The following is a 14352-nucleotide window of genomic DNA, read 5'->3' as shown; positions in this document are numbered from 1 at the left end:
AAAATGGAAAAAACAAGATGTTTGGCCTAGTTGTTCTATTACAATAAAACAGTAGAAAACCTGTTAAGAATAATACATGCAAATTTGGGTAAGAGGGTATGAGAACAACAGTATATAAATGATTAATGAATAAGATTTATTACATTGACTCATGGTGTAATGGTGACAACAAATATTCAACTCTGGAAAAGTGTTGTATAAATACATAAAAAATGGGGATAGGGCAATTCCCACCAACCAAAAGTTGGTCTTAGCGCCATCTTGACAAGCATGTTATATGTTGCCAAAACTCTGATTTTGTTAAGTTAACACTTATTGAATTCCAACTCTAGTCACTGTGAGATGAAAAAGTAATTTTTAACATCTAATGGCAACACGAGACAATTAGTTTCAAATGAACCACACAAATACTGCCAAAGAGACAATAACAACAAAATACCTGAAAACTAATAGAACTTAAAACTAAAAGTTATTTGGAATAAGCCAATGAGACTAGTAAAAATTAAAGTTTCACAAAAGTAATTACATTTTATCCAAATGAATGAGCAAAAGAAGAAAATGATAAGGAGAAAAGAGGAATGGTAAATTTGAACATCCAAGTAAGAAGAGCCAGTTGTGAGCCAGACATGGGAAGGGGAGCAAAGAGACTATTCCCCAATATCTGTTTTCCTTTCTTCATGTAATAGAATATTTATTAGGGAACATGCCTATCACAAATAAAGACTGTATTTCCCAGCGTCTCTTGAAACTCCATATAGATGTATGCCTCAGTTTGGGTCAGTAAGATGTGAGCAGAAGTGCTATATGAAACTTCCAGATCATGCCCTTAGAAAGAAGAAATGTGTCTTCACTTTCCCCTTATCCCCTTCTCTCTGGCTGGAAGAGCCACACGGTGATGTATATACCATCTTGGTATACGTGGATGAAGGCAACACACTAAATTTGTCAGATCAATGACACAAAAGGAGTCTGAGCTTTTGATGCCTCATAGAGTAGAGATGGTGCAGGAGCTGAGACTCATGCGTGTGTGTTGAGGCGGGGAGCGCATCCTTACGTTAAAGTCGTTATTTTGGTCTCCGCATACAAACCTAGACAAGAAGCCAAGTGGACTGACTAAAGCAGCGTTTGGTTTAAAGAAAAAAGACATAAGCCTCTATGAGCCAAAAGGTGAAAAGTCTTAAAATCCACAAAAAGAAATCAGACTAGAAGTTTTCTGAACAAAGGGATCAGATCATGCAAAAGAATTCTTTTGACCTCTGTAAAACAAATATGCCTTAAAACCCACTCCTGTCAAAAAATCCAACTGAACACAAAAACATTGAACGTAGGACTTGGAAAGCAGGTTACTCTAAACTAGAACATGATCTATTGGCTGCTGTGCGCTAGATGTTACTTCCCCACATTTGCATTCAGTTAGATGAATGTGGCAGTCAAATGTTTAACCGATTACATGTATCTCTAAAAACAAATCTGTGCCGTTCAACTAACAGCTGTGAACTACAAACTGTTGTAGTTCACATCAGGAGCCACCTTAAATTTGCTATATTTTAAACTGTTCGCAATATATTTTCTTGGAATATATATGGCATTGTAGCTTAACATTTTCAAAACTGTACCTGAATGTGAATTGAAATTGACTACCTGGTGATTACACAGCTTAGCTGAGCATTTCTAATTCTTAGAAGATCTCTGGGGGTGAATTTTCCAAGCATGTACAAAATTAGTTGAATAACTTCCACAGTTTTAATGGCATGGTGCAGCTAAAAGCCTACATGCTATTTTGAAAGTTTAGGTGCAATTGGTGACCAAGTGAAGTAACTATTCACCGTATGCTCTCCTTATTCACTCAAGAAAATTTAAAGAGAAAAATGGATGGCAATATCCCAAAAGGATTATTATCTTTATTCCAATGGCACCTGGAGGTCAGGAATCCAATTCGGAGGATATGTAACCAAGTTAGGAAAACAAAAAAGAAGGACTTGAATTTCTGTAACATGGGAACTGCAATTCCAAGATCACAATAGGTATCCTCTATGAGGCAGCAGCACCGCAGGGGGTGATCAAGTGAAGAATCCTGGCTTACCAGATAGAAAGGCTGCTAAAGTGCTGGTGTCAGTGGTTCCTGTAATTTTTAAATTACTTTCTCACTCCTGCCACATTAACATCTCCTGGATGTATCATAAACTACTTATTGAGGCTGTTCAGCTGGAAAATTGAAAAGAAAGACTTTCAAGGGTTTTTCCTCCCTGAAACAGGTAGGAAGATAGAAAATGGCCCTTGTTTCTTTTGTTTCACCCAGGATAAGCTTTTGAGAGTCTAGTGAATTTGCCACCCAATAAAAGAATTATTTGTGTACATATACATTTAAATGAAGCCTGGAAATATGATAACAACAAAGGGAAGATGGTTGCTTTTCATAACTTGAAAAGCAACCATCGAGAAATGTTCATCGAGAAATGTCAAAACATATTTACCTTTTGAAAATGTCAAAGCTTAACACTATATGTGATGAACCTACTTCAATAATCTGTGAAAGTGTTGCAATTCCTCTACAAATATTGTGGAATCCAAAAAAATGTTCATGCTAACAAGGAAATACATGAGACCACACAAAGCCAGAATAAAGATGTCATCAAATCAATTCATTTAAAGCTGAAACCATCAACCGCCAGGAAATATTTTGCAAATCTTTTCCTGTATCTATATTGTTTCAAGCTACCTTATGTTCCTTCAAGCAAATACCACTCCTAGGTTATAAATGAATCGAAGTGGAATGAAATGTCAGTGTGCGATTTCTTTAAACATAATTTCTGTACATTTAATTATTTTTATCTTAGACTGTGTGCATATACTTTTGATAAAAGAAGCTCAGATGTAAGTATCTGGCCCGACACGTTGTGCAGTACCATTGAATTTGTATGCATAAAGAAGCTTTAAGATAAGGTAAGAGTAGAGGAAACAGCAAGAAAAAAATCCAGAGGTCAGAAAATATAGAACATGCATGGAACAACCAATGGTTCAGTTGTGCTGCATTGTAGGGTGCTAAAGGGTAATCGTGGGGAAAAGTATTAGGATAGCCAAATTGATGTCATGTGGCTTGGGGTCTTAAATGTCAGGTGCAAGAGTCTGGGCTTTTCTATAGGTGACACAGCGCCAGTGAAGGTATTTGGGCATGTAAGTAACATAAGTAATCTGCACTTTAAGAAAACTAATCCAGCAGTAACAAAATGGATTTGACAGGGGTGATATTGAATGAAGGCGGGACAACCAGTAAAGACAGAGTTGAATGGATACAAGATTATGTTTTTACTCAGTAGGATTCCCAAGATGATACAACCATGTACCCAGAGAACGTTCTTTCTGAGAGTAATACAAAATCATGAATTAATTAGTTGGCATGGTGCAGGTCAGAGTGTTATTAACGTGACTCACCAGTGTTACTGGACTGGAATGTCCTTCATCAACCAGAACACTATGGCCATGATTAGTCTTGGGGCCAACTGGGGGGTGGGGAGACAGGATTGGCATGTTATTTCCTATAGTCCATCCTGCGTGCTCTCCCTAGAATAAGAAAGTGATTTAACAAACCGAAGCATAATTAGTAATCTAGGTTACGTTAGTGCCTGCCAGATAAGAGGTGTTATATGACTAGAGAAGTTCTTTCTCATTCTTTTCAAAAGTACTCCCTCCGAGGACCATCATGATAATCAGGAGATGTTTCCACAGCTGTACTGGGGACTTGGGTGTGGTAGTGAAAGGCAGGAAATTGAGTATGCTTTATCCAAAGAAATAGCTGTGCTCACAGTAACAGCTAGAGATGCAGTGTATCCTTAGTTTCAGCAATAATATTTATTAATCTGCTTTAAGCAGATCATTACAAGAAGCACAATGTTCCTCACTACTCTGATCAGTAGAGACTACCAGAAAGTATTATTTTTCTGCCTTAAAAAATTATTAAATAATGCCATAAGCAAAGGGTTATATATTACATATGGGGGACCTAAAATATAGGTCTTTCGCCAAGTGTAGCTATAGGTGAAAATGTTATGAATAAAAACCGTACAGAGGAAATGAAGTGTCTATCAGGAATTTCTGCCAGTGCTAAAATGTGCCCATGTATCTGGTTAGTATGTCTGGCAATCTGGACGAGAGTGAATAGAACACTGTTTCAGGAACCATTCTCCAGTAACTATTTTTTCGATCAACATTTCGGCAGTTAAATTATAGAATCTATCAGTCCTCGATATAGGACACTATTGGTAAAGTTGACTTAACCACAAATCTCTACACACCAACTTTTCTGATTTTGAAAAACTGACTTATTGTCTGTTATTTAACAACACTTTTGTAATAAGAGTATGTTTTGACTAAGATAAAATAGATTTGAGTCTATCAGACAAGAGGGAAAATTACTGTTTCCTATGGCGAGTTATTCCACAGAAGCTTTACGAATATTCATCAGTTTGTGAAATGTGTCTTAAGCCCCACATTTGTAATACCCTGAAAATGAAGAACAACACGTGGGTTTGAATGGCTCAAGAAATTGAGTAAAACTGCCAACCTGAACTGAAACCTTTCAAGCATGCCTAATTGAATCTCTCATCTCTTGATTTAAATTTACACATCTTCTAAGTTGACTGCAAAGATGAACTATCAAATGCAAAGTAAAAAACAACGAATTTTAAAATGCCTTCACAAAATGTCTAAATCTTAAGCTTTTGTTTGCTAACGTAGATCTTTCCTACCATATATTTTCAAGGGTCACATTCACATGAAAATGTGCCATTGGATAATTCTTAAAATGCCCCATTTTCCATCCCATTGGGAATAGCACCATCTATTTTTACCTTTTATGACAAACAAATCTTTTGGCCTCTATCACAAATCAATCAAGAAAATACAAAAGCAAAATTTCAAACTTGAGAAGAACGGTTTCAAGTTTTTCTTACAATGACTTGTGCCTTATACAGTTTCTCTTGCACACCAGCTCCTATTTTGTCATGATCTTCTGTAATAATAGTGGCCAAGGTTTAAGCCTGGTGGAACGATCATTTGACCTCAGTTATGAGTTACCCCAAAATAAAGTGCCCCCAAGCCACTTCAATAATAATACCATTGGCCTTCAAAATCATGAAATAATATTATGAAGTAAAAGAGTTATGTAGCTCCTTACCTTAAATCTCTGAATTCGCTCCTTCCTAGCTAATGTCTCCAGTTTCTTTCTAATTTCAAGCTGATGGTAACGCTAAGCACACAGGAAAGAGTGGAGGAAAGAATCATATCAATTGTAGCAAAGAAATTTTTAGAGGAAAATAATCCCACTATCTAACTGTATTCTCATTTACCCCTCTTGTCATTGAGATGGAGAAGAATCACCTGCATAAGTGTGCAAGTGGGAATACAAATTGGTACAACTCTTTGGAAAGCCAATTCCTAACATACATTAGGCAGTTAAAAGTGTTCCTACTCTGTAACCCATAACTTTCATTTCTAAACTTAAGGAGAAGTCTGAATAATAAAAAAAAATGTTTTATGCACAAATATGTTGTCTGAAAGGTTGTTTTCTTTCTCCTTCAAAGCAAAAATTCAGGAGCAACATAAACTTTAAAGAGAATGGTTTAAGTTTTTGTTGCATCCATATAATGGAATAGAATATAATTATTAAAATAAGGTTCCTAAAGATTTGGGGGTTTTTTTGTTTTGTTTTATTTTAAAGCACTTTACTGAGGTATGATTGACATACAAAAAGTTGTACATATTTAATGTGTATAACTTGATGACTTTGGAGATAAGTATATACCTGTGAAACTCTCAACTACAATCTATGTCATAAACATATCCATCACATCTAAAGGTTTCCTCCCACCTTCTTTATTATTATTAGTTTGTGATAAGAACACTTAAGATCTATCCTCTTAGCAAATTTTTAAGTGTATGACACAGTACTGTTAACTATAGGCAATAGATCTATATAGTAGATCTCTAGGGCTTATTCATCTTGCATAACTGAAACTTATCCCCGTTGAGTAATACCTCCTCATTTTCCTCTCCCCCAGGCCCTGGCAACCACCATTACACCCTCTACCTCTATGAGTTTGACTAGTTTACATTCCTCATATAAGTTGGATGTGGAGAAAAGGGAAACCTTGCACATTGATGTTGGGAATGTAAATTGGTGCATCCACTGTGGAAAACGGCACGGTGGTTCCTAAAAAAATCAAAATTAGAACTACCCTATGATCCATCAATTGCACTCCTGGGTATATATTCAAGAATTGAAATTTCAACAATCTCATGTTCATTGCAGCAGTTTTCACAATAGCCAACACATGGAAGCAAGCTAAAGGTCCACCGACGGATGAACGGATAAAGATGTGGTACATATATACAATGGGATATTATTCAGTCTTTAGATTTTGTTTAAAAAATGGAAAATACATGTAATGCTGATAAAAGTAGGATGCAGAACTGCACAGAAACACAATTTTATTGGTCAAGCTCACATTACGTGCGTATCTGTGTGCTGGGAAAGTGCATCATCTCTTCTTGAACAATTCCAATTGCTAAGCAGTCTCATTTTACAAATGAAGAAACTGAAGCAGAGGGTCGTGAACTTGCCCCAGGTCATACATCTAGTCAGTGGTGGAACTGTAATTTGAATCTTGGTCTATCTGACACTAACTTCCTGTTTGGCTTTTTTTTTTTTTTTTTTTTCATAAAAACCCAGTAGTCATCTTATTGAACCATTCTGCAGCTTGAGACCGCCCTGGCTTCCAGGACACCACTCTATCAGGTTTTCCCACTGTTTGAAGGTTCTTATCTTGCCCATGTTGTTCTTCCCAATTTCCTGCAACGCACATACCACGAAGCTAGAAACCTCAGAGTGGCCCTGGGTGTCTTCTTCCCCGTTCCTCATCCAGGCAGTGTCGGTCTCTCTCCCTGTTCCAGATCCCTGTGGGCAGCGGCATTGCCCCAGTATGTCCACTACTGCTGTTAGCCCACACCCTCTGGCAACAGCTTCCTAGCTGACCTCCCACCTCCAATCTTTTCCAGCTCATTAATCCATCTTCCACATTTTTAGCAACATCATCTTTCTAAAACAGCTCTGCTCATTTATTTCACTCCGTGCTGAAAAATGTTTCATCGTTTCATCACCTACACTGCAAACCTAGCTGGGAATTGAAGGCCTCCAGAAACAGGGCCCCAACTTATTGGAGAGTGTCACTTCCTGCCAGTCTTTCAACCAACTCACAGTGTAGTCTGGCCTCAGTGAGCTTTCCTTTCCATCCACAATGTCCCCTCACACCTCTGTAACTTCACACCTGCTGTCTTCACTCTCTGGAATGCCTTGCTTATCTTTTCATGTCAAGTTTCATTGAGTCCTCCAGGTTCAGTTCAAAAAGCAGGACCTCTGTTCAGCTTCCTCTGACTCTCACAGAGGCAAGTCATCATTCCCTTCTTTTCTGAGCTCAGTCTATTTGTTCCTCTCTTCTAGCATTTGATCACTTTCTACAGCATTTTTAAAAAAATTATATCTCACAGCTACATCACGTAGCCCCATACTGGTACATGGTAAGCTTGCAGTTAATGTTTATTGCATGAATGAATATGTGAATAGTAATACAACAACATTAGTAAACAGCATCAGCATAAACTAAATGTGAGACAAATGTAACAATTTAGAAATATTTTATTTTTAAATTATATATATATAAAATTATATATTACACATTAACATTTATCTAAGCTATTTATTCCAAACTTTAAGAATACACAAAGACTCTTTAATAACAGCACATTTAACAGTTATGATGTGTGCATTACAGGAAATTTTGGAAAACGAAAGTTCAAGAATCAAGGCTAAGATAGAACTTGGTGCCTACCGATTAAGTTTGAAATTATGTATAATTAATTTTACGCTGTACTATTTTTTCAACATTAGTTGTAGGATTCCAACTAATACTTTTATAAGGAAGTGAATTTGGGAGCCATAAACAATGATTCTATGTAATTCATGCACATGACATAAATCACAACATGAATTCCTAAATGAACAAATCATATACATCCGAAGAGAGCACAACACTTGCTCAATTTAATAGTAGCATAATAATAAATATTTTGAGTGGCACTACACTTAGTATTGGTTTACTGATGATTCTATAGTTGGTCATAAATGTTTAGTGCACCCACAGGTCAATGGTTTTATGAGCCAAGTTTTCTGATTTACAGCTACTTGGTCAAGCCGAGAAGTGACATGCTTTTTCACAGACATTAAAACGGTATTGATGCTTGAAACTACAAGTTCCATGGAGCGAGGCTAAAATAATTTATCGAGTTAGCTAGATATCCTTCTAAAAATGCCATGTCAGACTGAAAAAACAGTTGTTGATACTTGGGTTGTGAATCTGTGCTGACCAACGTGGCCTAAAGTAGGAGGGACAGCAGATGTTTCAATGCCTGCTCCTTGAAATTTAGCATACGGCTGAGCTTCGGAGCCTTCAAAGAATAACAAATCCGAAATAATTCATGGCAGTGGAATTACTGATATTTAAACAGATGTCACTTTTTTTTTTAGCAAATGGAAATTGAGGTACAGATGGTGAGGGCTGGTATGTTTTAAAGTAGCCATTACGGATTAAAACTCTACATTTGTTAAATTAAATATCACAAAATATACAATGATGTCCATATTTTTCCCTAACTGAAATGAAGAAATGCTTACTTCAGTGTCTTGTCTCCTCACTACCTAGAGAGATATAGAGTATTTCTCAGGTCACCTTGTTCCATTCCTTTTTAATGAAATATAGGAAGAATTCCCCTGCTTCTGGGTACAGAAAGTATTATTAATTATCATATTAATAAATATCAGTTGTAAAGAAAATAGTTAATACTTGTACCTCCATATCAAGAACCTTATGGAAAATAGCCTGGGCTAAGCACTCCCGGATATATTTTTGGTGATCCCTCTTCATGATATTTAGCTTGTATTCCTTTTCAGAAAGTATCCTCCCATTTCTTGTGATCTGTCATGAATAAATAAAACATATATAGAAATACAAAGCAGAAAATGTATTGTTAGTTCCCTAAGAGAGAGAGATGGACCGTCAGTTGATCAGACAGAGAAGGAAGCAGCGTCTTTTAAGGCTAATGAGGTGTAGTGCTATGGCTGATAAATTTTCACTTTTAATGAATGTTTCATAAGGAAAAAAAAAGAGAAAGGCAGTCTCATATACCCATCATTATGAAAACACATACAGGTGGTGCACTTGACGTTTAAAACAAGGTTTTCATTAGAGTAACAATTTTCCCTTAATGGAACCCAGGTGTTCTTTTCATTTCTTTTTTTGAACACGTTGGGGAAGAAGGTGTGGGGTGCTACCTTGAAACAGTGAATAGGAGCAGTGATCACAGGACTGATGATCTCACAGGAAATACTTTGAAGGGCAAAACATGTAAGCTACAGAGGATCTCATCAATTTGTTTTTAAAATAATTGGTTTCATTACTTTGTTTTCACACTGCTTTTCTTCTTTCACTCTCTAACCCAGAATGTAATTTAATTTGCTGTGATTCAGATTATACAGTACTGCAGATATAAAGTATTTCAGATTGGTTTCAAGTGACATCACTGCAAGTCCCAGGAGTGATAGTTTCTGAATTTTATTTACTTGTTTTTCTTTTATTCCTTCCTATGGGCATATTTGTTCTATTTTTCTACATCTTCCCTAAACTGAGGATGTTATCCTTCCTGGAATGTTCATCTTCCTTTTCACTTATTTAAACCCTGCTCTTCTTTCCATACCTAATTCAAGTCCACATATTTCTTAATTTTGATAACTAGTTTTTTAGTACTGTTGTTGCAACCTATTGGAGTATCGAGATCAGCTAGAGTTGTGCTACGAGTGATTATTGATCATCTTTTTTATGAATGCATTTTCTAATGGAAGAAAGCAGTGTGGTTATAGAAAGTGTGCTTGGAATTACGAATAACTCAGTTAGTCTTTGAAATGTGTTGTCCATGGGATATCATGTCATGACTATCCAACCAGGAAAAACTGTTGAGAACTTCCTGCACTGCCCCTCCCTTAGCAAGTAACTTGTCATTGATATTTCTCCTCTGGGAGTATCTAATCTCCCCAACTAGACTGGAAGCTCCTATAGGGCAGAAGTTCTTAAACTTGAGCCAGCATCTGAAGAATCACCTGGAAGACAAGTGGAAAAAGACTGATGGACCCCACCCCACAGTTTCTGACTCAACAGATCTGGGCTGGGGCTCTAGAATTTGCATGTTCTAACAAGATCCCAGGCGATGCTGAACACTCCCGATTCAGAGACTGTATCTGAACTGCTCTAGAGAAAGGGCTGCGTCCTTCCTGTTTGAGTTGCCATGCACATAATCAGTGTTCAATAAGTGCTTGTTAATGACGTTGATAAGTAAATACAAAGTCCTTCCCATTTATATATGAAGCTCACAGACTTTTATCTGAAGAAGTAGTGTCAATGCTACCCACAACAATTACAACAACAATTTATTACACATCTCTAATTGCTACAACAATCTTGAGAGCGGGGTATCATTATCTTTATTATCGTCCTTCAACTGAAGAAGTTGGAGCTGAGAAAGTTAAGTGTTTTCCTGAACATTCTGTCTTGTAAATGGCAGAGCCAGGTTTCAGCCAGGTGTGTCTGATAACAAAGCCCCAGGAGACAAAAAGCAGGCTCTCTGAGAACTACCCAGACAGAGTGCCAAGCACACAAACAACAATTAGAAATGCAATGCATATCCTTTCAACACCATGGCAACAATAGTTAAGGAAACCCACAGTGTTTTAAGAAAGTAAACAGCTAAAATCGTTAGTCACACTTTCTATAACCACACCCCTTACTTTGAATGGAAAACTACAGTGTTTTTTAAAGGTTTTACATTATAGACATTTAGAGAACTGGAAATTTTCTGGAAATGATAGTTTTGAAGCTAACGAAAGACACTAATGTATCAATAAACCATCACATGAAATGAAAGAGTTTTTAAAAATTTAAAGGAAAATTTTGAACTGTTCATGTCTTCCACACCGTATCCTGTGATTATTAAAAACAATATTTTTTTTCTGAAGACAGTAAAGTCTTTTCTATCCTTACTCCCTAACAGTTCCTGGTTTATACAATATGTTCAATAAATATGGGTTGAATAAATGAGTGGGTAAATAAACAAATGACATATGCTGTTGAAAACTCATAGGGATTTTCCTCAATAATTTATAAGTTGCCTTAGCAGCCATCATGACCTCTCTTCCTATCTTTTGAAACACAGCCTCAAATATATAAATCAGAGCTTTGGAAAGGAAGTAATTTTTCTAAAATGAGGGAAGGGAAAAGATGTCACCGATAAGCTCAAAGAGGAAACCAGAAAAGATAGGGAATTATTGGATTTAATGAAACAAGAGGGCAGGTAGAAATGAGACCAAATCTTACCAGCCCTGATCTCAAGAGATGCCGCCTTATCCTTGTATTGTTAAAATATCCAGCCAGGTGTTTATCCGTAAGACTATTATATGCTGCAAGTAATCTGGAACAGAAAAATGAAACCATTAAGGTTTTATGAAGTGTTGCTTGATAACCAAGGCAATTCTTGACTCTCATCCCCAAACTGTGCATAATCATTCATTCATCCAGCCAGCCAGTCATTTACGTATGTGTTTAAAAAACAAGTATTGAGCACCTACTGTTTTCTAGGTTTGATGATAAGGACTGAGAGACAGCCCTGATGCTGTTTTATCCCACAGACAAGTACGGAAATCAGACATGAACAATTAAGTTGGTTATGAAAAATCCAATAATAGAAACATGCAAAAAATCATGGGGACACAGAGAAGGAGGCCACCAACTCCAGTTGTCAAGAAAGTCTTCGTGGAAGAAGCCTGATGGAAAAGTAGGGGCTTCCTCAGAGGACCCTTCAGCCTCTGGTTACACACCCTAAATTCTAGTCACTCAAACTTCCTTGCGCTCCCTAAACATATTCTCTCCTGTCTTCAGGACACGATGTACAGTACCACTACTGGGAAGTCCTTTCCCTCAGCAGATATTAGCTAATGGAGAACATCTGTGATGCACAAGCATCTCTTCTCCCAAGAAACATCCCCTGATACAAACTGGGTATGCTGTGTTACCCTCCCCTCTGTTCCTCTAAGACCTTGTGTTCCATTACACATCCACGATATGTTACTGCTTATTTCTTAGTCTACTCCTGTTGGTTTGCAAACTGGCACACACATAGAGAGGGCAAGGGAAGAGTGAAAAAAAAAGGCAGCCACTCCAGATTGGTAAGTGGCAGGATTAATAAGCAAAGGAACTTCCTTAAGAGGCTTGTCTTGGGCAGCTGCAAGATGAGTTGCTCTCCGCACCTGCCCATGAGAATCTTAAAAGTTTATATAGAGGCCTTAACTGGGTTCAATCATGTACAAGGTCTCGATGACCTCCACAACATATTGCTCTCTTAAGTCTGCACCCTTGAAAATGGTCCCCACTGTGGGAATGGCGGGCAGAATGTATGCATTCCAAGGACAGGGGAGAGGGTAAGGAGCCTCTGATTGCCCAGGTCCGGCTTGAGGCAGTCACATCCTTTCAATGACCTCCTCCAATACCTCTGCTAGATTTGAAGGCCAGGATGGCGCATTATTCTCCGCATCCTTACTTATTTATTATGTACCTGAATAACGATGTGTTCAACACATGAAGATACAGTTTTGTTTGGGACTCATTCTTATTGGTATAAATTTCAAACTAAGCTTCAGCTCAGCGTTTAGAAGTGTTAACTTCCACATATATATACAGACAATTTCATTAATTCCACATCCAGAACCAAAAAAAAAAAAGTTCATAGATTACTGCTGATTTTTACGGTCTTTCATTTAAAAGAGGACAAATTGGTTCCTTGGTTACATGGTCAATATAAGGCTATAAAACAAAGTTTGAAACTACTTTTTCTAAGTTTTAACCTATCCCTCATTAATTATTATCTTACGAAAGCAGGCACACATATACATATACATGTATGTATACATGCATGCATGCATGTGCATCCGTGTGTGTGTGTGTATATATAAATATATATATACACACACATACACATATAAATGTGAGTGTGTGTATATAGAGAGACACAAAGAGACAGAGGGACAGAAAGAAAACACGCAAGCCTAAACGTGGTCCTAACATAAAGTTGTCCTAAAACAAATGCACACCCTATTACCCGCCACAAAGATTTATAATCTATACATTTCATGAGCAGCTGATCCCTAACTTATTCTGAAACAAGAACAGGGACTCATAGAATCGAGTAAATATCATTAGCAACAATTTTATTTAGCTATTTGCACTGCCTTAATTACATGGAGATGGTATTGGTGGCCTTTTCCTGTCTCTTTTCTCCTTAATGCCCATCTCAGGAAAGTTCCATGCTGTCAAATGGTAAGGAAAGTTTAATTTTGTCCACAAAAGAGACTGAAAAGCAGTTACAAAGCCCAGAAGCCAAGGTGCCACATGAGAGTTGCAGACCCATGAACAGCTGCAGAAACCATTATTTCACTGGGTTTACGTAAAAAGACAACCTGAGAGCTTCAGTAATGCACATACAAAACCAGCCCCGGATAATGCTTTGAAACCATCTTTTAAATGAACTGTCTTGGTGTCCTATAGTTCATCAAAGGTTTCCTGTCTCCAAAAGGTCAACGTTGTATCCCTTACCCTTTCTGAATCTCAGAATACCTTTTCAGCAACTCATTTCAGAAAGGTGAGCAGGTGTCTCTCAGTCCTAACAATCATGATTCCACAGTTCACAGATTCTTAAGATAAATCATTAGACTGATATCATATATAGTCTTTTGTCTGTTTTTCAGGCTCACATTTTAAAAAATCAATAGTTTTGGAATAGCTATGAGTGCTAAAACCCTGATTAAATGTAGTAGGGTCAAAATGTTAAGATAACGTGGACCTCCACTTCCCTGTTGACTGTAAAATATCCCATTCTTTTAATTCAGACTTTGAAACACTTCTAATATTTAGGTCTTAATAACAAAGCTTAGCCAGCTTTGGCACTACCTCATTCTAATTCTGCTCTCTCAGGCTCCTATTGAATGAGTCTGTGTGTGTGATGCCCCTCCAGTCTTACTGACAAGTGGAATAGGTCCAGGTGAGTTGAAATCCTTGCACACAATGATTTTCTCACCTCTTCCTGTTTAGGAAAGAATGAAGGTCCCTGGTTGGGACGCCATTTTTTTTTTTTTTTTTTTTTTTTTTTTTTCTTTCTTAGCGGTACGCGGGCCTTTCACTGTTGTGGCCTCTCCCGTTGCGG

The 14352-nt window shown here is 37.3% G+C and overlaps 1 protein-coding gene across 1 annotated transcript in view; it reads right to left on the bottom strand.

Annotated features, from left to right (window-relative positions):
- ERICH3 (glutamate rich 3) overlaps positions 1-14352 on the bottom strand; it is a gene marked incomplete at both ends in the record, with an annotated part of 118885 nt that overhangs the window by 71499 nt on the left and 33034 nt on the right. Inside the window, 4 exon segments of the mRNA XM_082859163.1 lie at positions 3433-3561; positions 5174-5245; positions 8901-9026; positions 11475-11568. Coding sequence (XP_082715289.1) covers positions 3433-3561; positions 5174-5245; positions 8901-9026; positions 11475-11568 — 421 coding nt within the window.

This window comes from Leucopleurus acutus (genome assembly GCF_964270905.1).
Source record: "Leucopleurus acutus genome assembly, chromosome: 2".
NCBI lineage: Eukaryota > Metazoa > Chordata > Mammalia > Artiodactyla > Delphinidae > Leucopleurus > Leucopleurus acutus.
The sequence above is the reverse complement of the archived record's forward strand: the minus strand, read 5'-3'. Positions and strand labels throughout refer to the sequence as shown.